Genomic DNA, 24033 nt, shown 5'->3' with positions numbered 1-24033 from the left:
TTACTTTGACTATCTTTTGCAGTGACAAGTTATGATGCTGGAAAAGCACAGCTGTTCAGGCAGTATCCAAGGAGCAGGAGAGTTGACGAATCGAGGACAAGCGCTTCATCAGGAAGATCGTATACCCGAAACGTCAACTGTCCTGCTCCTCAGAAGCTGCCTGACCAGCTGTGCTTTACCAGCACCACACTTTTCGACTCTGATCTCCAGCATCTGCAGTTCTCACTTTCTCCCACTGCAAAAGATAGTGCATACAATTTTATTTTAGTTTTTAATGGAGAGGGGATGTTTGGAGAAATGAAATTGTACATCTGTACTAGCTGGCTTACATAATCATATAACCTTTACTTCCACTGTAAGTGCTTTTTGTGTGCAATGAGTTGGAACCATTAAAACGCATCACTTGAAACAAACTCTTGCCTCATTATTTAGCTGAGCAATTAACATGATTTAAAGAAAAAAACAATTTTCATAATTAGTTGTCATCTATGAACTGGAGCTTCACTGGTATGTGTGGTGATTATAAGCTGGAGGAGTTGCTACTTTACACTGCCCCTCCCAAACACCATATCCCTCTGTTCCCTGCTTCCTGCTGTGAGCATCAAACTTCTCCTTAAATGCTTCAATGCTTCCTGTATCAACCACTCCATGTGGCAGTCAATTCACCCTGTTCAGTGTAAGCTGTCTGCTTAATAGCTGCACTGAAGATGAAATATGAAGCTCACCCTTCACTGCGCAGTGATGAATTAAATGTAGTTCTAGTTTTACGCATATTACCCACTCTGCAGTCAGATTGTGTCTGACTGATCATGTATTATTGATGAGACGCAGTCAGTGGATGAGCTCAGGAGGGATCTCTACGTTATCTCATTTTTAGCTTCATTGCAATGTACTGCAAAGATAAGTCATAGCTTCACAGTAATTTCTCCAGCTTCTAACTGGGTTGGAGCAAACATGAAGATTTGTACAGACTTGGCAAGCATGCACCATAATTGTTAACTGGAGCAAGTGAGGCCTTCTTCCTGAGAACTAGGATAATACAGTATCTTAAATAGAAAATAATAATTGGGTAAACACAAGCATTTGTTTATAGTTCCATTGCTTCCCAAATTTCTAATTTCTGGAAATATTAATACAGGATTTCATTCATTTTAGAAAAGAATAGTTATGGATTTTTCTACTTGCCACAATATTTTAAGTAAGACTGTACAAGATTCTACAATTAAAGCTTGTTTCAACTCCCAAATTCCTTACTTACAATGAGTAGTGAATGAACTTTTGAATTTTTAGTTTCATAAGTACAATTTATCTTCATTGAACTTAGGCATTGCCCCATAGGCAGTGCAGGTGCTAGTTATCTTTACAGGCCAGTACTGGTAATGCTCTTAAGTGTAAAGCTGTTATCAAGCAGAGCTCTGGGATACACATGCTCATGTATTGTACTGCAGGATGTTTGTATAAGTCAGACTTTGTTATCTCGTTTCTACCAAGAGTGATGACCATACAGCTCCGGTTAAAATACCTTGCATTAAATGGGGTTGTTGATCTAAAAGAAGTTGTAAAGCATGTTTTGTAATAAAATTCCCTCCTTTATTCTAGCTGTAGCACTACATCTGCGCCTCCACAGCCAGTCTCACTAGAACTCTGCCTGGGAGCAATTCTTTTTAAGGATGGGTTTAAAGTGCACCAATCTAGCACTCAGCAGTTCCAGTTGCAGCCAGGTACCATATGGCTGTTGTATCTTTATCTGCTCTGCTTAAGACAAATCAGTGGGTGGCTCTGGATATGGATATGGTGACAGCTGCTACCTAGAAGTTAGAACTCTTCCTTTCACTCGCTGCACGCACCATCTTGCTAGCTTTTTAAAAAAAAATCAATGTGACATCACAGACAAGGCCAACATTTGGTGCTCATCCTTAATTACCCTGAAACTGAGTGGCTTTCTAGGCTATTTCAGAGAGCAAATAAATCAGCTACATTGCTATGGACCTGGAATCTCATGTGGTCCAGACTAGATAAGGATGGCAGATTTCATTCCCTCAAGGACATTAGTGAACCAGGTAGATTTTGATGATTGTTGCCATGGTCACTCTGGGTCTTGCAGGGAGATTCTATGCCCTTAAGGTCAACAGAGACTGTTAGATGCCAAACCTTTGGTATGGGTCAATATTACTTTTTTTTTGTTAAGCATTCTTCTACTTAGTTGCAGGATGAGATTTAGCACAATGCTTGACCCACAGCCATCACTTGCCTGAGTCTGCCGTGTAACCTTTTACATTATTGATGTACTCTGACTATTTATATATTTAGTATCGACACGTTGCACCAAGTCACCGTTACTAAGGCTAGCTTCATAGTCCAGATTTATGAATTGAACTTAAAATTTCTGTCCATTGGTTGGAGGTGGGACTTTCTTCCAGTTGGGGTCAGAAATCTAACTCTGAATGCCCCTACCCCAAGTAGAAGCAAGAATTCCCTGACCTTTCACCCAGGAGATAAGGCCATTACCTCCATTAAATCTCTACCCTACATTCTTGGAAAGAGAGAAAAAGAGAACTTTTTTGAACAGTTCCAAAGCAAAGTCATACTTGACTCAAAGTATTAATTCTTTCTCGCTGTACAGATGCTAACAGACCTGCTGAGTTCTGCAGCATTCTCTGTCTTTGCTTCAGATCTCCAGCCTCTCCAGTATTTTACTTTTATATGATTGTTTTTGTGTTGTTTTGTAACTGTATGTACAGTGTAGAAACATATAAATTAATCTGAATCTTTAGAACCATTAATTTGGTTCATTCTTGTTGGTCATTACTTCTTTCTGTCTAACCTCCAACTTTTATGAAAGTGGAAGTCAGGGCTCGGAATGAATTACACGATAAAAATAACCCAATTGAGTGCTTTGTAGAAAGTCCATGTGATGTATTAGCAACCCTGTACATGCATTTCCTGGTTGGCAAGGTTTTACTTTCTGGTCAAACTACCTGCTTCCTGCCTATCTGGGCAGGATCTACATATATCACCACAAACAGGAACATTTACTGCATATAGACTGGCTTTTAATGTGCATTTCCAGTGCACTGCACTGCACTGCTACAGGCACATTGACCAGTATTGTCTGACACCAAGAACAATATTACTGGTTTGTGAAGACCATTGTTGCAGATGGCAGGACCTGTATTACTGATTCTATGACCAGTGCTACTGGTTTCAATTCCCATAGTTTTTCACTGGTCCATCACTATTGGTATTTCCCTTTGGTTACAATCTTTGCCACATAAACTTCATTGATTAGTACAAAGATAGAGAAACAGAAGTAAAGAAGAACTTGCAAGGTGACAAAATCTACAAATCAGGCAGGAGGAAAATTTGCAACAAGGGAAATGTTTTTGATGTTCACTCCTGTGAGAAGATTCCTGAGTAGCCATTCGTGAGTTGGACGAACTGTTTCCAGTGACAAAACAGTCAGTGATCAGAGGTCATAGAATTAATGGGTGTTGTAAAGAAACCTTCTTTTGTAGACCCAGTTGTTGAGATCTCAAACACATTCAATGGTAACATTCAAACAAGAATGGGATTAATTGGCTAGCCCATATCAAAGGGTTGACACAAACACAGTGGACCAAATGGCAGCATTCTGTGCTGTCTTATGCATTAATTCTGTGACAACGTAGGAACAAGGAAATCTTTCTTTGTGCAGTAACTTGTTCAACCAGGTAATGCTAAGCCATGGCAGGGACCAATGGGAAGGTTCAGCAGAGAGTCGTGCAGGGCTGTGGAGAATAGGCATGGACTTCTACAAAGAAGTTGATCAAAAATAAATTCATGAATGGCCTGTTTGTGTGTTGTAAAGCTCTGTGGTTTTGACTTCCAATGTTTGTTTGATACTCCATCTATTCTTAAACATTTAAACAATGCCATTGTACCTCTTCAATATCTTCATTTGATTCTGACATGAAGTCTAATTTCCTCGATTGCTCTGTTTAGTATAGATATCTCTGGAAGAGCAAAAGTTATTTTTCTGAGACGGAATGGCTACTGTCTTTTCTGGTTTCTAAAATGAAGTGACTGTTCAGTCAGAGCTGTTTCATTTCAAAACCAGGGGGCATAATTTTAAGGTGAGAGGAGAAAGATTTAAAAAAGAATATGAAGGGCAATTTTTTATTTTTAAGTGGTTCTTGTCCAGGATGAACTGCCAGAGGAAGTAGTGGATGCAGGTACAGTTACAACATTTAAAAGAAATTCAAATAAGTATATGAATAGAAGACATTTGAAGGGACATGGGCTAAATGCAGGCTGGTGGGACTAGATTAGTTTGGGAATGTGGTCAGCATAGACTAGTTGGACCGAAGGGCCTGTTTTTGTGTTGTATGACTCTATAACTGCTCTCTGAGCAATGCGAGCGATATGACACAATATTGTATTTTGACTTTTTTGTTGTTACACCATGAAAGAAGAGTTGGATCGACAATGTTTGGATGGGGATTGAGAGAGTAAGTGTGATGTGGTTTGATACCTTTTACGTTCTCTGTTGAGATCAGGTACTTACCAGTCTGTCACCAAATATATAAACAAACATTTAACCAAAGTTGCTTATATTGGTAAACAGGAACTATATAAATATGAGTCACCTGACACCAGGTTATAGTCCAAAGGGTTTATTTGAAATCACAAGCTTTCAGAGCACTGCTCTTTCCTCAGGTGAAGTGGAAGAAAGTGCACAGACATGGAATTTATTGGCAGAAAGACCATTGTTGTGTACCTCTGACTTGTCCACTCCACTCCAACCCCGGCAGCTTCACGTCATATATAAATATGGCAGGAGGTAGCTGCCATACTGAACTAGATGTTGTAATTGGCCCTCCCACCAGTTTTCCAGGGTGACAAGACCGACTCAATTTCGGTGATGATAGCCCAGTGTCTGCCATATTGTTGAAGTTACCTTTTGCGGATGTCAGGCTCGCTGACTACAGCACATATCAGGCCCTTGGAGAAATGAGGCTCCCTTCCCCTTTTTTCCTTACCGTTTGACCCTATCAGATCAAATTGTGCAGGAATTGCGGCTACTTGTCTTGGGATTCCCAAGCAGTTGTCTCAAATCAAGTATCCAACAACCACCAAAATGTAGAAAGGTTTTTTCAAACGTGTTTCTCTGGAATGTGAAGGGTGTCTGGTGTACTGCCCTGAACACTATTCTCCCCCCTGCACTTGGCCATCTTCATGATGGTCCCATTCTGCTGCTTGCCCTGCCCTGTGAAAGATCCCCTTGCCCTGCCTGTCTCCAGCATTCTCAGCAGGCTGTGCAGCTGTAGGGTTTCCATGCACACCAATTGATGATAGATATCTGCTTCCATGTCTGTGCTGCACAAGGACATTAGAGGCCCACACACTGGAAAACAAAATCAGGGAGAGCCCGGCCCACGTCTACCTTCGATTTAACCGAGCTGCTGGCGGAATGACAACAGATTAACCGTGTGGAAAATGTTAACCCTACAACATAAAGAACAATGTTGGACCGATTCTGGCTGGGATGGCACAAGCCCTGGTTTTGTAATTGATACAGGGAAAACAGAGTCGAACAGAGTTTGTAACCCATTGTGTCCCAGCTGGGTCTAAATGATTACCTGGCTTCACAGCAATCAGCTCTTGACCCTGCACTACCATTTATTGCAATCATACCTGATCTCATCTTGGCACCAACTCCTGCCTGATTCCCATAACCTTTCAACCCAGCACTAATTAAAAATTTGTCTGTCTCCTCCTTCATTTTACTTTTATGTCCCAGCATCTGGGGTAGTGAATTCCACAGACTTACAATCCTTTGAGAGAAGTAATTTCTCCTCATTTCTGCTTTAAATCTGTTCATGATTGTCCTACGTGAGGAAACATCCTCTCTACATCTATTTTGTCCATCCTCTTCATCAGCTTTTACACCAGAATTAGATTTCCTCTCTGTTATGGACTAGGTCAGACCCCTCAAAACATTTCAAGAAGGTAGCCCTGACCCTAACTCTGCTAGTTGTTTTAAGCAGCTGTAAGCTGAATATTGTAGGAGAGAATCAGCTGGTCAAACCACTTCGTTTTAAACAAAACTGAGTTAATTTACAAGATTACTAAATGAAACACAAACAAAAGAGAACAGAATACTGAATAACTTATCCTATCTGAAAACCCAACGGATCATCCCAACTTAGTGGTGCTGTTCCAAATATTTGCAACAATCCCCACAAACAGCTCTTTGTACAAAAGGTAAAATCAAACACAGGGTTTTACAGGAGAGAGGTCAGAGAGAGCGTACCAGCCTGGATCTGCTTCTTTGGGTCCATCAGCTTTTTCCCCACTACTGCTAAAAACCAAACCAAACTAAACCAGAGAAAAGCTGAGCCGAGAGAACTGGCCACTCCCCTTTCATTGTACAAATGTTCTGTTTTAAAACTTGAAAGCCTCTGGCTGAGGCAGTATCCGTTAGCTATTATCAAATTGGCCCTAAAACCCTACAGTCCAGACTTTTCGGAGTCTGTGTCATTTACAACCTCTTGGGGGGAAAAAAAAAGCCAGGAACAGCATAACCTTGTTAAAGGAGCAGCTTTGTTGCTCTCTCATTCTTCTAAACTCCAATATGTACAGCCTAGACTGCTCAATCTTTCTTCAGCAGACAAATCTGTCATCTCTGGAATCGATTTAGTGAAACTCCCCTGAGCTGCTTTCAATACAACCATATCCCCCCTCAAGTAAGGGGATCAAGATCGTACACAGTTATCCAGGTTCAGTCTCATTAATGTCTCAAACAGATGCAGCAACACTTCCCCTATTCTTGTACTGTATTCCTTTAGCAATAAGTGCTGAAATTACATGAATTTGGAATGTTTTAATATGTTAAATAGCTATTATAAATACAAATTGTTGTTGTTTTTGCTGACAGGGCCATTGCAGATTTAAATGATCTTGTGGCTACATTGACCTTGTTTCCCTGCAGGTTTGATGATAGCACCACTTCAAAAGGCACTCTGTCTCATTGCTGCACCATCTTTACACTCTAAATTCCAGCTTCTACTTCAGTATGCCCTTTTAGAGGTGCCGGCTGCCTGTGAATGGGGCTGGTCTCACATGGCAGAAGTGGGTACTGCAGATGCTGGAGGTTAGTCAAGATTAGAGTGGTGCCGGAAAAGCACAGCAGGTCAGGTAGCATCCAAGGAGCAGGAAAATTGACGAACTTACCTCACATGAGCTTGGGCTGGGCAGTGCTGTGCTGCCACTGAGCAACTTATTCCGCACTAGACTGCTTCACCATCCTTCAAGTGAGCACAAAGTTTGTTTGGTGCCTATGTTGCATTCAACACTTGAAGATTAATGATGTCACGATCTCAGCACCCATTTTTATCCAAAATTTACAATTTAATCTGTCTCACAGGTCTAATTATTGTATGTGGAGATTCTTATTCCTCCCTGTTTGTGTCATCAAGTTGGACTCACACTTCAGTGCATCTTGTTTATCTGTACAGCTAGCAGAGTGTCAGACATGGTTCAGTGTAAGGACTTGTACAGGACATTGATTCGACCAGCATTGGAATACTGCGCGCAATTCTGGTCTCCTTGCTATAAGAAGGATTTTGTGAAACTTGAAAGGTTTCAGAAAAGATTTACAAGGATGTTGCCAGGGTTGGCGGGTTTGAGCTGTAGGGAGAGGCTGAATAGACAGGCGCTATTTTACCTGGAGTGTCGGAGGCTGAGGGATGACCTCATAGAGGTTTATAAAATCATGAGGGGTGTGGATAGGGTAAATAGAAAAGGTCTTCTCCGTGGGGTGAGGGAGTCCCGAACTAGAGGGCATGGGTTTGAGAAGAGAAGGGAAATACTTAAAAGGGAGCTAAAGGGCAATTTCTTCACGCAGCTGCCAGAGGAAGTGATGGAAACTGGTAAATTACAATATATAAAAGGCATCTGGATGGGTATATGAATAGGAAGGGTTTGGAGGGATATGGGCCAAATGCTGGCAAATGGAACTAGATTTATTTAGGATGAGTTGGACTGAAGGGTCTGTTTCTCTGCTATACATCTTTATGGCCCTATGATTCTATGAGTCTGAGGTTTATAGGTCAGAACTCTCATTAAAGCTTGAGCCCATAATTCAGGCTGCACTCCAGAGCCCGGGCTCAGAGTCCTTCACTTTATCAGAGGTGTTGTCTTTGAAATGAGATATAAAAGTGAAACCCCATCTACCCTTTCTGATCGATATAAATGATCCTTTGTGGTACTTTACCTTGCACCAGTATTGGAGATCTGCATGTAGTAGATTACAATAGCTCCACTACAATTTCTGTTTAATACTAAACCAGTGGTTGGATTTTGCAAAGTGCTTTTGATTCATCTTAATGAATAAATTAGTTAGACTAATGTAATATTCAGGACTTTTATGAATGTGTGGGAATATTTTAATTAACTAGCTTTTATTAAAAAAAAGTATCCTTGATGACTGCCAGACCGTTTTAATTAAATAAGATTATAAGGCAAGTCTCTTGATATTAGGTGAAGTGCAGTCCTTTTGAATGTGTAAATCCTGCCCTCCAATGACATTCAGAATTGAACTGTAAGTGAATATTAGAACATAAGAAACAGGAACCGGAGTAGGCTATTTTGCCCCTCAATGCTGCTCTGCCTTTTTAATTAGGTCAGGATTCAATAAGATTCAATCTGATCATGTTAATTCCACCTCACAGTGTAACCTCCCCTCCAACCCTAATAACCTCACTTGTTTGAAGGTCAAAAATTTGAATAACTCTGCTTTTAATGTGTTGAATGACTCCGGCTCCACTGCTCACAGCTGTTTGGGGAAGAGAATTCCAAGGATTGGCACATTGCTCAAGGAAGAAATTTCCCTTCGTCTCTAGCTCAAATGGAAAACTCCTCATTGTGAAACTGTGCCCCCTAGTTCTAAAGACCCCACAAGGGGAAATATCCTCTGAGCACCTACCACCTCCCTCTTAATGTTATATGTTTCAATAAGGTCACTTCCCATTCTTCTAAATTCAAATGAGTAAAGGCCCAACCTGCTGAACCTTTCCCCATAAAACCACACCCCTCCATACAGTATTTTGCCTGTGACCCCATTAATGCTTTGTACGGTTGTAGCAAGACTTTCCTACTTTCACACTCCAACTCCCTTGCTTGGTATATCCTCAAAGGGTTCCAATAAATTTGTCAAAACCTATTTCACTTTCATAAAACCATGGTGACTCTGTCTGGTTGTATTACAATTTCCCAACCGCCCTGCTACTCCTTCCTTAATAATGACTCCCAACATTTCCTCAATTGCAGTTGTGGATTTGGTGGCCTATAGTTTCTTGCTTTCTACTGCCCTATTTCTTGAATACAGGTGTGACATCTGCAGTTTTTCACTCCATCAGCACTTGTCCAGAGTTGAGAAATTGTAGATCTACTATCTTGAGCCATTTCTTTTAAGATCCTTTGGTACAGTTCATAGGTCCAGGGCGGCATGACGGCTCAGTGGTTAGCACTGCTGCGTCACATCACCAGGGTCCGAGGTTCGATTCCGGCCTTGGGTGACTGTCCATGTGGAGTTTGCACATTCTTCCCGTGTATGCGTGGGTTTCCTTCCATAGTCCAAAGATGTGCAGGTTAGGCAAATTGGCCATGTTAAATTGCCGAGAGAGTTAGGTGCATTAGTCAGAGGGAAATGGGTCTGGGTGAATTACTCTTCAGAGGGTTGGTGTGGACTGGTTGGGCCAAAGGGCCTGTTTCCACACTGTAGGGAATCAAATTTAATCCAACAAATATGTCAAATTAGATTTCCTAGTATGTTTTTCTCTTTGTGGTAGTGATAATTTTAGGTTCCTCCCTCCAGATGTCCCTTTCTTTTCTACTATTCTTAAAATGTTCTTTGATTATGTTGTACCATGAAGAAAAACACTAAATAGTTATTCAAGTCTCTGCCAGTTCCCTGTTGCCCATTATTTAGTTATCCAGGGTAAAGCTTTGTGTATACCCTGTTGAAGCTCTTACTGTATGTTTTATTTCTTTCTAGATCATTCTTATTTGAATTTCTCCCCTTTATTTGTTTTGCACTTTTTGCTTTCATTATTTTTTGTATATTCAGCCTATCACTAATCTTTAAAACACTGTATGCCTTTTTATTTGAATTTGATGCCATGGTTAATTTCCTGAAGTGGCCATGCTGCATTCTTCTCATATGTTCCATCCATCCATCCAGAAAGTCTATCTTTTGAGAATTATTCTGCTACAGACACTTAATGATATTTATATCTATTGTTTTACCTTTTAATCTCTTTTCTTCGTCCACTGCAATCAGCAGTGTTTTCACACCTTTGTAATTGTCTTTATTTAAAGTTTTAAGGCATTTTGGTTTCAGACCCACTTTTCTCACTCTCAAGTTGAATATGAAACTCCATCATATTATCAGCTGTCTTGCCGAGAGGGTTGTTTACTAGGAGATCGTCAATTAATCCTGAATGCTTACACACTACCATGTCCCTGGTTTGGTTCCACAATGTCATGTTCAAAAAACTGACCTAAATACACTTTATGAACTTCTCCTCAAGTGGACGGCAGCTCTGCTAATATTGGAAAGTTGCCCTCGGGAGTGCACAATGGAAGGGCAGTGTGTTTGGTTTTGCATGAGTCTTGCCTGTTTGAATGAAGGAGTAGCAAGAACTCAATTGACTCTTAATTCTCTTCTGAAGTCTCCGAGGAAAGCATTTTGGGTTACAACTCGAGAATTTCCTCCTCACACCTCTTGCCTCATTTAAGATGCTGCTTCATAAAAAGGATTTCACCTGGGCCCTATATCTCCGTATGTAGAGTTGTTGCCAACTTTATCTGAGAATACTCCAAATGCTTGGGTTGCTTCAACGCATGAAAAATGCCAGTTAAACACGAGCGCTTGCCTTTTGGAGCAAATAGAAAGAGGAAATGCTAGAAATAACAACTTTGGCAACATCCAGTGAAGAAAAGAATGGGTTTAATATTGCAGCAGAATTCACTCCAAGAGCAACGAGATTTCAGCAACTAATACTAGCTGAACAGATTGAAGTAGGTGGCAATGGGAGAGAGTTACACTTTGAGAGATCCTAGTTTAACTGTTGGCCCAAATTTAGAACTATTTCTTGAACCTGTTGCCTTGCTGCCTGTCATAGTGCCAGCATTTCTAACCTTTAGTGTCGGCTGCATCAAGAAGCCCTATCTTGCGCTGACAGGGCCTGAGATCATTTCCAACCAACCAACCCAGAGATGTTTTTGGACACTTTTGGAGCAGGTAAGACTTGCACCTAGCCTTCTGGCTGGGAGGTAGGGACACTACCACTACAATACAAGAGACTTAACATACAGGCACTGATAGTCAACTGGATAATGCTCACTAGTCTTAAACAGCATTAAATATTCTATTAGACATCAGTTCACAGGCATTGATTAAACTGAGACACCATTTGAACACTGCATCTGGATAAAAAGGCAAGAGCATATTGTGTGTTGCTAAAGAATTAGCAGCTAATTCAATTCCAACCAAAAACACAAATTGCTGGGAAAGCTCAGCAGGTCTGGCAGCATCTGTGGAGAGAAATCAGAACTAACATTTAGGTCCAGTGACCTTTTCTCTGAACGCATATGTGAAATGGTCACTGGACTCAAAATGTTATCTCTGATTGCTCTCCACAGATGCTGCCAGACCTGCTGAGATTTTCTCAGAATTTCTGTTTCTGTTTCATATTTCCAGCATCCACAGTTCTTTCAGTGAGCTAATTCAATTAGCCTGCCATTTAATTAGGACATTGGTATTTTCCAATTGCCAGTCTATGCAAAGAGTTCCTTTCTGTATACAAGTAGCTGCCCCTTTGCAAAATACTTTTGGTACTCTAACGCTGTCCTGCATAGCCCCTCATCTTGCACCTTCAAGTGAACTTGAGCTTATCTAAAACTCTGCCCCATATCTTAACTTTCCCCAAGTCCTATATACCCACCACTGCTGTTCTCATTGATCTATGGTGGCTCCTGGTCCTCATTTAAAACTCTTTTCTGAGTTTTCAAATCTCTCCATGGCTCTGTCCCTTTCTCTCTTTGTAAGCTCCTCCAGTCACACAATTCCCTAAGATATCTGCACACCTCCAGTTCTTGTCTGTGGTGCAGTCCCAGGTTTTGTCACTCCATTATTGGTGACTTGACCTTTGTTGCCTGGGCCCTAGCCTCTGAACTTCTCTCCCCAAAATGTCTCCATCTTTCTACCACCCTATCTCTTTCAGAGAGTTTTAGCCACCAATACAATATCTCTTTATGTGGTTTCTGTAAAGTCATATTTGTTAAAGCTCCTTGAGATATTTTATTTTGCTAACAGCACTGCATGAATGCAAATGTTGTTAGTGCATTTTATGTTGTCTCCTCAGTAATGGTAAATCATTACAGATAACCTGCTAAAAACCAGGCTTTACTCACTACACTGGGTCAGCTATCTGTTTGTGACCACTTCAAGTGGTACGAATATATGTGTTTGCTTGAATTGCATTAGCTTTATTGTCACATGTACTCAAATGAATACAGTGAAAAGTTTATAAGTTGCGACTTACAGTGCCATCTTAAGTGCAAAGATACCTAAATATAGATAGGGGTGGCACGGTGGCTCAGTGGCTAGCACTGCTGCCTCACAGCACCAGGGACCCAGGTTCCATTCCAGCCTCAGGCAACTATCTGAGTGGAGTTTGCACATTCTCCCCGTGTCTGTGTGGGCCTCCTCTGGGTGCTCCGGTTTCCTCCCACGATCTAAAGATAGACAGGTTAGGTGCATTAGTTAGGAATAAATATATGTTAGGGGAATGGGTCTCGGTGAGTTGCTCTTCAGAGGATTGGTGTGGACTTGTTGAGCTGAAGGGCCTGTTTCCACACTGTAGAGGTGCTAATTCTTAAAAACAATTCTTCAGTTACAAGATTAGTTAGAGTAACAACGTCATCAACACAAGTTTCATTACTGTTGAAAAAAAAGTGCTCGGCTCATTTTCACTGGGAGCTGTCCCGGAAAAGGATCAATTCAAAGAATTTATTGCCTTCCATTCACCTATTGATTGCTGATGTTGACAACGTCAATTTTCACAAGAGGAAGAAAGACTTGTGTTTCTGTTGTGTTTTTCATGATCTCAGTACAATCCTCAGAACTTTTTTTTCACCTGATAGGGCAAACTTTTAAGCGTAGATACAGTTGCAATGTTCAGATGGTGGCAAAAAGGAAGAAGTGGGACCAAAATGTATTGAAAATGGGAAAGAAAGATGCCTTAAAAAAAAGGAGACCTACGAGGAAAATAATTAAAAATGCTGAGTAGGTCCATCAGCAACTTTACAGAGAAGCCTGTGTTCCCAAATGGTTCTTTTAATCATTTAGAGGATGAAATTACAGTATATTTTCAGGAAATCCTCTTCCAATTAAGATTTCAATGAATCTGCTTATTAACTGTAATAATTTGGGTTGTTGCCATATCAATCATAACCAATAGCGACCTCTTACAGCTCAATTAAATTCTGTGTAGTATCACATTCTGGATAACAATCCATTCAACAGTAGAGCATCCCACTTGTTTGGAGTGTTGTAATAGCGCCACCACTTGGTGACTGTTCAATCAGGTGACTAGACCTGAAGTTCTGGATTTCCTTCCCTGAAGGTTTCTGGCAGCGGACCTTGCTTTCATCCTTTTCAGACATTTCTTAAAGCCTACTATGTTAAAGCTTTATAAATGCTTTCATTGTTTGTTAGCATTGGAGGGAAGAGTGATGCAACAGTTGTGTCAAATTCAAGACTGTGGTCCGATTATGATCCATTTTTCTTTGGAGTGGGTCATCTCTCTTGTGAAGCATGTATATTTAATACATATTTTGGCATCAGCCAAATCAGTTATTGTGCATTTCCAGTTGATAAAGATGAGATTTCCTAGCCTTTTTAGAATGGTGTAACCCCAAGCCGTGCATTCCTTAATCTCCGTTTAAATATGTTATGCAGTAAGTCAGCCACTTAACTGCTAGTGAATAAAGCTACACAAACTGGCATCTTCCAACAATCTGCTATCAAATCGAAAAATGAAAGAACTTTGATGTTGGCTGTTCAAGCAGTCAGCTACAAGAGCAGCTCCTTTGACTACCATTTAAGAACGAACTCAGTTGTCACACAGGACAAGTTTGAACTTTGAGAAGCCTGGGGGAAATCCCCAGGGAGAACTCTGCTGGCCACAGGAATTTGAGGCATGATCAGAGATTGAAAGATCCCAGAATTATCCAACAACAGAGCTTGAGCTTGGAAGGGAAATCATCACGTTACATTTAAGTACCGTCAGTTTTTCCTGAAACCTCCATTCCAGCAGGATCAGGAACATATTGAATGAATATCTCCAATTAAATAACTGTAAACTGTGACTGACTAAAATATTAACCAGTTAGTGTGTGCAGCCGACATGATTGAGGGTTAAGTGGAACAAAAGTTGGTTTGACGTACTGAAAATAGATTGCAGTCGAATGCATTTGGTTAATTTTAAACATCTCGTTTTGAAGACAGTACATTTTTTTTCTCAAAGCCACTCATTTCAAATTATCAGATGAATTTTTTAAAAAAGCTATACATTTGTTCTTTTTATTTATTTTGTTCCATTCTAATAACTGAAGATTTATTTTTAATTGTATGAAATGACTGATTTATTAATAGATAATAAATGTAAAGGGAGCAGCAATTTTTGCAAACATTGAGCACATTGTTATAATAGTGACCTGTGGGTTTAGGAAGAAGAAAATAACTTCATTTCTATAGCACCTCTATGCTTCAAGATGTCTCAAAGCACTGAACAGTTAATTAAGTATGTTTGAAGTGTTGCAATGAAGGTACCATAACAATTTATCTACAGTAAGCTCCCACAAATAGCAATATGATAATGACCACATTAATTATGTTGACCATGTTGTTTGCGAGATAAATATTGCATGTTAGAGGGGAAAATCCCTGCTCTTCAGAATAGTACCATCAAAGAGGGCAGAAAGGATTTCCACTTAACATTTCATTTGAAGGACGGCACTTCCAACAATGCTGCACTTCAGGCTGTGTCAACCTAGATTACATGCATAGATTACAAACTCATGAAGTGGGACGTATTCCCACAATTTTGGCTCAAAGGCCAAAGGCCATTAATGTTGTAGTATGGGTTTTGCAGCTCAATATTACTGTGTTTCCTCTTAGTTCAGAGCTCATTTGTATGTAGTGGCTTCTGTCAGTCAGGAGTAATAATTGGAAATAATGATCAGCTCGAGTCCAATGTGTGTAATAAAACTGGTAATGCAAGCAGTGGTTTGCTAGAGATTATATCATGTGGTAACAACAACACACACACTTATTTACGTAGCACTTGTAAGGAAATAATCACAAGAATGTAGATCACAGGAGATATCATCAAACAATATTGGACATTGGCCACATAAGGAGATATTGAAATAGATGACCGAAAGTGTGGTAAAGATCACCAGATAAGGAAGCAATTCAGAATTGATAAACTCAGATAAAAGGATATGATTTTGAGTTTTCCTGAACTGCTGGAATGGAAGGTAAATACATTGCCTTTGTGATGGATATGTTTTCAGTGTACAAAGAAAGAGTTACTCCACAGCCAAGAACTAACTCAGAACTTCTCAAATAACATGGTTCAAGGCCTGTGTTGCAGCAGTCTTTTATTTAAAACTTGCCTTGACAGCATCAAAAGATAATTGGAAATCTTCATGAGTTCTACACATGTGAGTCTATCACTATGAAAGAAGCGAAAGGACTATGTCACTGTTCCTGCTACCTGTTTCCCCTCCTATCTTCAGCAGATGTGATTCATGCTGCAGGGTGCATATCCACACTCTCTCTCTTCTACAACTTCGTCTGAGGGACTAACCCTCAAGTCTAGACAATCATTGACAGGCTATTTGACTGTAGCAAGGACATCTCAACAACCACTTACATTTAACAGTCAGACATTTCAAGATGCTGCACAAAAGGTTCTTGGTTTAACACTAAATAATGTAAACCTAAGGTCTCATGGCTGATATTTTAAGGAGTGTATTTAAAGGAGAAAACAACAATAGAGAGGAGGAGATGTTTAAAGAAGGGAGTGTCAGCTGAAGCCAAAGAAAAGTGGAAACTCAAAATGGTGGAAATGGAAGAGAGTACATATTTCAGGGAGTTGTAGGCTTGGAGAGACTACAGAAGGAAGAGTGAGACCGTGGATTGATTTGAAGGAAAGTCTAAAGTGGACGTGTTACTGTTTGGTTAGTAATATTAGTAATTCTCGATCTGATATAAATTATTCATTGGATGAAATTTGTGCACTTGCTGACCCAACTACATGTACAACTAAGCTAAAGGAAGGACTTACATTGATAAAATATATTCCATAACTCTGGGACATCCCAAAATGCTTTGCAATGAAATAAATAGTTTTGAAACATAGTCCCAGATATAATGGAGCAACACTGGACATTTATTGCCCAGAAACAGGCCCTTCAGCCCATATTGACCATGATGCCATTCTAAGCTAATCCCATTTGCCTACATGATCCATATCTCTCTATTCCCTTCCTGTTCATGTATCTAAATGCCTCTTAAATATTCTATCACACCTGTTTTTATCACATCTGTTTTTACCACTTTCGCCAACGGTATCCTGGGCACATACACCCTCTGCGTTCTAAAAAAAAAACTTGCTTTGCGCATCTCCTTTAAACTTTGCCCTTCTCACCTGAAGCCTACGATCCTGGTATTTAACATTTCCATCCTGGGAAAAGAGATCCAACCATCCACCTTATCCATGTCTCCTATCAATATACATACTTCCATCAGGTTGCCCCTGAGCTTCTAACACTCGAGTGAAAACAATCCAAGTTTGTCCAATTTCTGATACACCCCAATCCAGGCAACATCCCTTTTCACCCTTTTCAAAGTTTCCACATCCTTCCTATATTGTGGTAACCAGAATTGCACACACTATTCTAAATGTAACCTAAACAAAAGTCTTATACAGCTGTAACATGACTTATCAACTTTTATACTCCGTGCTCTGACTAATGAAGGCAAACATGCCGTATGCCTTCTTAACCACTTTATCCACTTGTGTTACCATTTTTGGGGAGCTATGGACGTGGACCCCAAGATCTCTCTGTATAACAATGCTTCTTAAGGGTCCTGCCATTTACTGTATACTTTGCTTTTGCATTTGACCTCCAAAAATACATCACCTCACACTTATCTGGATTAAATTCCATCTCTTATTTCTTCACCCAACTTCCCAACTGATTTATATCCTGCTGTATCATTTGACAAACTTTCTCACTATCCACAACTCCTCCAATTTTCATGTCATCTGCAAATTTACTAATCAAACCATACAAATCATTTACCTACATAAAACCCACAACAGAGATCCCATTACTAATCCTTGTGGAACACCATTAGTCACAGATCTCCAGTCAGAAAGACACCCCTCCACAACTACCCACTGTCTTTAATGACCAAGCCAATTTTAGATCTAATTTACCAAACCACTGTGAATTCCACAACACCAGGTTATAGTCCAACTGGTTTAATTGGAAGCACTAGCTTTCGGAGCGCTGCTCCTTCATCAGGTGGTTGTCCAGTGCGCAGTGTGCTGCTGCCTAGTCTCCTGAACGGGGAGTGGACTTAGCAAGTGTTCGCTGTGACAATCCCATTGAACTGATTGTGGTGAGGAGGTGGAGGCGGGAGACTTCAGCAATGCTGCAGGTCCCATACACACAAGTGCGTCTGCTCAGAAATAAACCCTGAGACAGAGAGAGGGAGCAGAGCGAGGAAAAAGGAAATTTCGGAAAACTCTGAGCTCTAGAGAAGAGGCATTGCATAAATTAACTGAATAATCAATATTCCAAATGAAATACTGTCTGCCCATCTTGTTCGGATAGTCGAGGTTCGTCTGTAAACAGGACTTTGCTCAAACACCTTTTGAACTGGTTGCACCAAGGGAGCCGTACCATGGGAACATACATCCAGGGGTTCCTGGCAGATTCCAACTGCACAAAATGAATTAGAAAGAAGGTGCAGGAAAATTCAAATGAGATGTTAAACTGTGTGCGTGGCTTAGATGGGGCATCAACAGCTAGATGGGGCATCAACAGCTAGATGGGGCATCAACAGCTAGATGGGGCATCAACAGCTAGATGGGGCATCAACAGCTAGATGGGGCATCAACAGCTAAGATGGGGCATCAACAGCTAAGATGGGGCATCAACAGCTAGATGGGGCATCAACAGCTAGATGGGGCATCAACAGCTAGATGGGGCATCAACAGCTGCAGGGGAGGAGAGGACTCTTCCAGATTAACAGCATCAAATGGGCTACAGATCTTCTTTATCCCAATCCATTTCCTGATGTTTAACCCATAAGTGGTTGTGTTCAATAGTATTTGTGACACTGAAATAATGGTGCCTGAAAGTGGCATGGGATTGAGGGTATATTAGCTTGTCTTCCAAAGTTGCTACCTCTAAAAGTCAACAATACTCACTTCCCAATTATTAAGCGTCGGGAAAAATAATATAAGTTAATATAATTTGGAAAACAACGTGTCTCCAATACAGTTAAAATTTTAAATAGCAGAAACAGGCCAGTTGGTGTTTAATGTTCATAAGAGTCTACTGTTGCCTTACTGAATCTCTTCCTATCAACAGATTCCCTTTTATTCCTTTCTCCTTCGCACTAACTAGATTCTCCTTAAATACATTTGTGCTACCCACTTCCACTAGTCTGTGCAGGAACAAAGTTTCACAAGGGACGAACAAATGTTTTCTCTGGAGTAATTTAATTGCTAACCCTGAAGGGAGCTGTTTTCCCAGTGGAGATGATTAATTGGTGCTTCAACCTTCTGTTGCATTTTCTCCCAGGTTACAGAGAAGGCTTTCTTTGGAAACGGGGACGTGACAATGGTCAGTTCTTGAGCAGGAAGTTCATATTATCAGAACGAGAAGGCGTGCTGAAATATTTCAACAAACATGATGTAAGTACACAAGCCCCTCACCTGTACTAAAGTTCTTTGTCTGCTCACGGATATGGCAAAACCTGAAACATGCATAAAACAGTCTGATTTATATCACAGTTTGTAAGTTTAAAAATAGCAGCTTTGAAAAGGTTCAGTGCGCAATTGGCAGCAGGAATCCCTCCAGTAACTTTCAGAATCAATGAACATTATTACCATGCCATGCATCTATTTCAGGCTCACATCTGCTCTGAGCACAGGCTCATTCTCTCAAGTAGGCCCAAGTATCTTTTTATACATTCATGGTAAGCGAATGTCTCCACTTGCTCTTAGAACAAAAGAATAAAGAAAATTTACAGCCCAGGAACAGGCCCTTTGGCCCTCCAAGCCTGAGCCGATCCAAATCTACTGTCTAAACCTGTCGCCCAATTCCTAAGCATCTGTATCCCTCTGCTCCCCACCTACTCATGCATCTGTCCAGATGCATCTTAAATGAATCTACCGTGCCTGCCTCTACCACCTCTGCTGGCAACGTGTTCCAGACACCCACCACCCTCTGTGTGAAGTACTTGCCACGCATATCCCCCTTAAACTTTTCACCTCTCACCTTGAAAGCGTGACCTCTAGTTATTGAATCCTTCACCCTGGGAAAAAGCTTATCTCTATCCACCCTGTCTATACCCTTCATGATTTTGTAAACCTCAGTCAGGTCCCCCCCCCCCCCCCCCCCATCTCCTTTTTTCTAATGAAAACAAACCTAACCCAGTCAACTTTTCTTCATAGCTAACACCTTACATACCAGGCAACATGAGAAGGCCGTGGGCTGTACAGCTTTTTCAGTAACTGTGGTCCAACTGTATTATCATTTTCAGTCTACAGTTTCAATGAAACTGATGGACTTGCTAGGACATTTCAATGGGCCATAAAGAGTCAACTGCATTGCTGTGTATCTGGAGTCACATATTGAGCAAAGTTGCTTGATTTCCTTTGCTGCAGAACGTTGGTAAACCCAATGGTTCTTTGCATCAATCCATTAGTTACATATCACCATCACCATTGCAAGCAATTTAATTCCAGATTGACTTAATTTTCCAAAACAAAATCCCCTAGCTGTTGTACTGGGATTTCAACTCATACTTCCAGATTTTTAGTCCATACCTATCGCTCCAAACCCTTCCTATTCATATACACATCCAAATGCCTTTTAAATATTGCAGTTGTACCAGCCTCCACCACTTCCTCTGGCAGTTCATTCCATACAAGTACTATCCTCTGCATGAAAAGTTGCCCCTTAGATTTCCATTATGACTTTCCCCTCTCACCCTAAACCTATGCCCTCTAGTTCTGGACTCCCCCACCCCAGGGAAAAGACTTTGTCTATTTATCCTATCCATGCCCTTCATTATTTTTAAAAGGCTCTACAACGTCAACCCTCAGCCTCCGACGCTCCAGGGAAAACAGCCCAAGCCTATTCAACCTCTCCCTATAGCTTAAATCCTCCAACCCTGGCAACATCCTTGTAAATCTTTTCTGAACCCTTTCAAGTTTCACAACATCCTTCCAAGAGGAAAGGGGGCTGGCAGATTGGGTTGAGATATCTGGTTGGCATGGACGAGTTGGACCGAAGGGTCTGTTTCCGTGCGTACATCTCTATGACTCTATGACCTCTGGATTGCTATGCCACTGAAATAATTACTATGCTGCTCTTGGTAATGACGATACTGTCAGAAAGGAGCAATTGGATTTGTGCTGGGAAGGGTACAGCAGGAACTGGGGCAAGTACTGGAGGAGGTAAGAGGTTGCAATCTGTTTTCTCCTCACAATGCCCTTATGTCATGTTGTTTTAGACCCTGCTGCCATGCTCCCTAACGTGAGATGCACAATTTCATTGCTAAAAGGTTCATGCAGATCCTATTGTACGACTAGCTGTTAAGAGACCTGCAAGAGTAATCTAAAATGACTCATTTTCTCGAGTCCAATTCATTCCCAACATTGATCAAGGATGACAATAGCATAGCCTTGGGCATATCAACTTGCACTTTTGCAACCTACAGCCCACATAAAGTCACAACTAGCAATTCTTTCTGCTCACCCCTCAATGCCGTATCATGATATCTGAAGGTTATCTTCATCATCCTGGTTTCTGTACATGAGGAAATTCATCAGACAATATTTTATTTAACTCAAACTGTCCAGACTAGACCAGGAAGTCCATATGTCATTTCAAAATATTGTCATTGGCACGGTCTTAGAAACTGAGGGTTTGACATTATTTTACAACTAGAATACTCAGCTCAGCATCCTCATGAGGTTCATAAAGGAGAATCTACTCTTTGCATTGATTGGCAAAATGATTCTGTAACTGAATCTAACTAATCAAGAGCAAAAGATTAGCCATTGTCAATGTTGGGGTAACCCTATTAGAGAGATGATTTGGTTTTAGCACGTAAATGCACTAATTTATCAACAGATCTTGACATAGAGTGGTGACTTTCTCCTGATAATTTCATACAGGGGCAATTTGCAAGAAGACAGTTGCAAGTGCCATTCTTAAAATAGTTGATTTGTTTTAAGCTGAGAGAGATGAAAACCACAAGCTATGACAATAAATAGTCTGTTTTGTACTGTCCCTCACAACCTGTTGTAGCAACTTGTTTGGAAAGCAACCCTAAATAACCCTTTGAGACTTTGGAAGCCGTCAGAATCTGAAGCACCCAGGACAAGTGAAAGAAAACAACATTTGATGAGTTTTAGCACTCATTACAATCCATTGCCACTCTCCAGTTGTCAACAGTGAAAAATCACTGAAAGCATTGATGTCTGATGGGCATGGACCCTCAATATGATTTGGTTGGTTTTGCCTCTCTGCTCTCCCTGCCCCCAACACGTAGTGTTTCACCCAACCTGGCAAGGCAGAGGATCAAGTAAGACAGCATTTCCGAAAACAAAACCAAGATCCTTTCCTAACCTCATGACATCCCAAAGTGCTTTTCAGGTGATGAGGTACCTTTGAAGAATTGTCATTGTTGTAATGTAGAAATTCACTGCATCATCAGCCTGCACACAGCAAGATGTTACAATGTGATCATGACTTTATGATGTTGATTAAGGGATACGTTTTAGACCTGGGCACAGAGGAGAACTCACCTGCTCCTCTTCAAAATGTCAAGGTGGGGAGATATTCCAGAGGAGGGCTGGGGTGAGATCAAGGAGGAGAATTTTAAAATCCAGATATTGTTTGACCAGGAAAAGCAGAAACTACAGTCCGATATGCTGTCAATAGAGAACACAAATACTCCTGGAGATTAATGTCAAGTTGCAACACCGTAGGAAAAATTGGGATAGTAAAAGTTTGAAACAAAAATCAAAAGGTTTCGTTATGTGGCTAGCAACCCTCCCTGACTGGCCTGCAGTGTCCGGGATATGGATGTACATTGATCATTTTCTTTTGAACACGTTTGTTTATTAGTAGTAAAGATATTGGTGATCTGAAGAGAAGAGCTGTTTGTCTGTGCTGAAGTGGAAGGAGGATGTTTTGATGATATTGCCAGGTGTAGATGCAACCAGGAGTTGGCAACTCTCCACCCTTCAGTTTGGCTCACCTTTTGCTTTCTCTATTTCCCAGGCGAAAGATCCAAAAGCTGTTCTGAGGCTGGAACAAATCAATGCCACTTTTCAACCGACAAAAATTGGGAATCCAAATGGATTACAAATTACATACTTAAAAGACAACAGTACCAGGAATATATTTGTCTATCACGAAGATGGAAAGGTGAGATTATGCAAACTGAAGTAACTATTTCAAAATGGATGTAGCGTGTTACTGAGGGTTGTCTTATTTTCAAAGCAAGGGGAAACAAGATGGTGTGCATTTTATTTAAACTGTGGTCCTTATTTTTAAAACAAATAGCTACAGACTGCACTCAGTCTGGCCGTTGGTGGTCTGTGGTCTTTAATTATGTTTTATGTCTCAGTTCAGTGACACACAAGTTGGTGTTCTTGAACTGCTTTTTTTTTCATGGAGTTGCTGCTGTTTTAATTGCTGGTTTCAAGACATGGCAAAACGTACGTGCGATTTTCCATCGTTGGCAGCCAGGACATTAAAACCAGGCTGACTTTTAATGGACTAGTATTGATGGCGTCATAGCCATTTTGAAAATGGCATTGATCATTTCACCAAGTTGTAATACTGGTGCTGCCATTTTAATATGCAGTACTGCCTCTGTACTCCATTGAAATATCAGTGTAGGATCTGTGCTACGTGCAACCTAACCATCCCTGCTTTTCTTTAAAATAGTATTATGGGATCTTTCACATCCACAGAGGTTTAATGTCTCTGTTTAATATCATACTTGGTGGCTCAGTGGTTAGCATTGCTGCCTCACAGCGCCAGGGACCCAGGTTTGATTCCAGCCTCGGGCAACTGTCTGTGTGGAGTTTGCACATTCTTCCCGTGTCTGCGTGGGTTTCCTCTGGGTGCTTTGGTTTCCTCCCACAGTCCAGGTTAGGTGAATTGGCCATGCTAAATTGCCCATCGTGTTCAGGGATGTGTAGGTTAGGTGCATTAGTCAGGGATAAGTATTGAGTGATAGGTATGGGAATAGGTCTGGGTAGGTTACTCATTGGAGGGTCAGACGCATTGGGCGGAAGGGCCTGTTTCCACACTTTAGGGATTCTATGATCTTACTGCACAGAATGGAACTTCTGGCAGTGCAATCCCTCAGCTCTGCACTGGGAGTGTCAGCATAGATTTTGTTCTCAAACCCTGGCATGGGACCTTTCGAAAATGACCTTGGTTGTGAGTTACTGAGCCATGGCTCACACCTAATGAGCTTCAAATTGCTGAACCGTGTAGGTTTTACACAATTCAAAGTCCACGTTACATTTTGTTATGGGTTAAATGTTCAGAACTCTTTGTTCCATGTCTCCCTCATACATGCACCTGATAAAATGACAATGCACCCAGCACCTTCAAGACATTAACCTACTTCTAATTCAGTAACAAATG

The 24033-nt window shown here is 40.9% G+C and overlaps 1 protein-coding gene across 1 annotated transcript in view; it reads left to right on the top strand.

The window, feature by feature from the left end:
- LOC140464588 (arf-GAP with dual PH domain-containing protein 1-like) overlaps positions 1 to 24033 on the top strand; it is a 127562-nt gene that overhangs the window by 86782 nt on the left and 16747 nt on the right. Inside the window, exons 5-6 of the mRNA XM_072559841.1 lie at positions 18934 to 19046; positions 22651 to 22797. Of these exons, the coding sequence (XP_072415942.1) occupies positions 18934 to 19046; positions 22651 to 22797 (260 nt within the window). The remainder of the gene's footprint in view (positions 1 to 18933; positions 19047 to 22650; positions 22798 to 24033) is intronic.

This window comes from Chiloscyllium punctatum, chromosome 40 (assembly GCF_047496795.1).
Source record: "Chiloscyllium punctatum isolate Juve2018m chromosome 40, sChiPun1.3, whole genome shotgun sequence".
NCBI lineage: Eukaryota > Metazoa > Chordata > Chondrichthyes > Orectolobiformes > Hemiscylliidae > Chiloscyllium > Chiloscyllium punctatum.
This window is presented reverse-complemented; position numbering and strand designations above follow the sequence as displayed.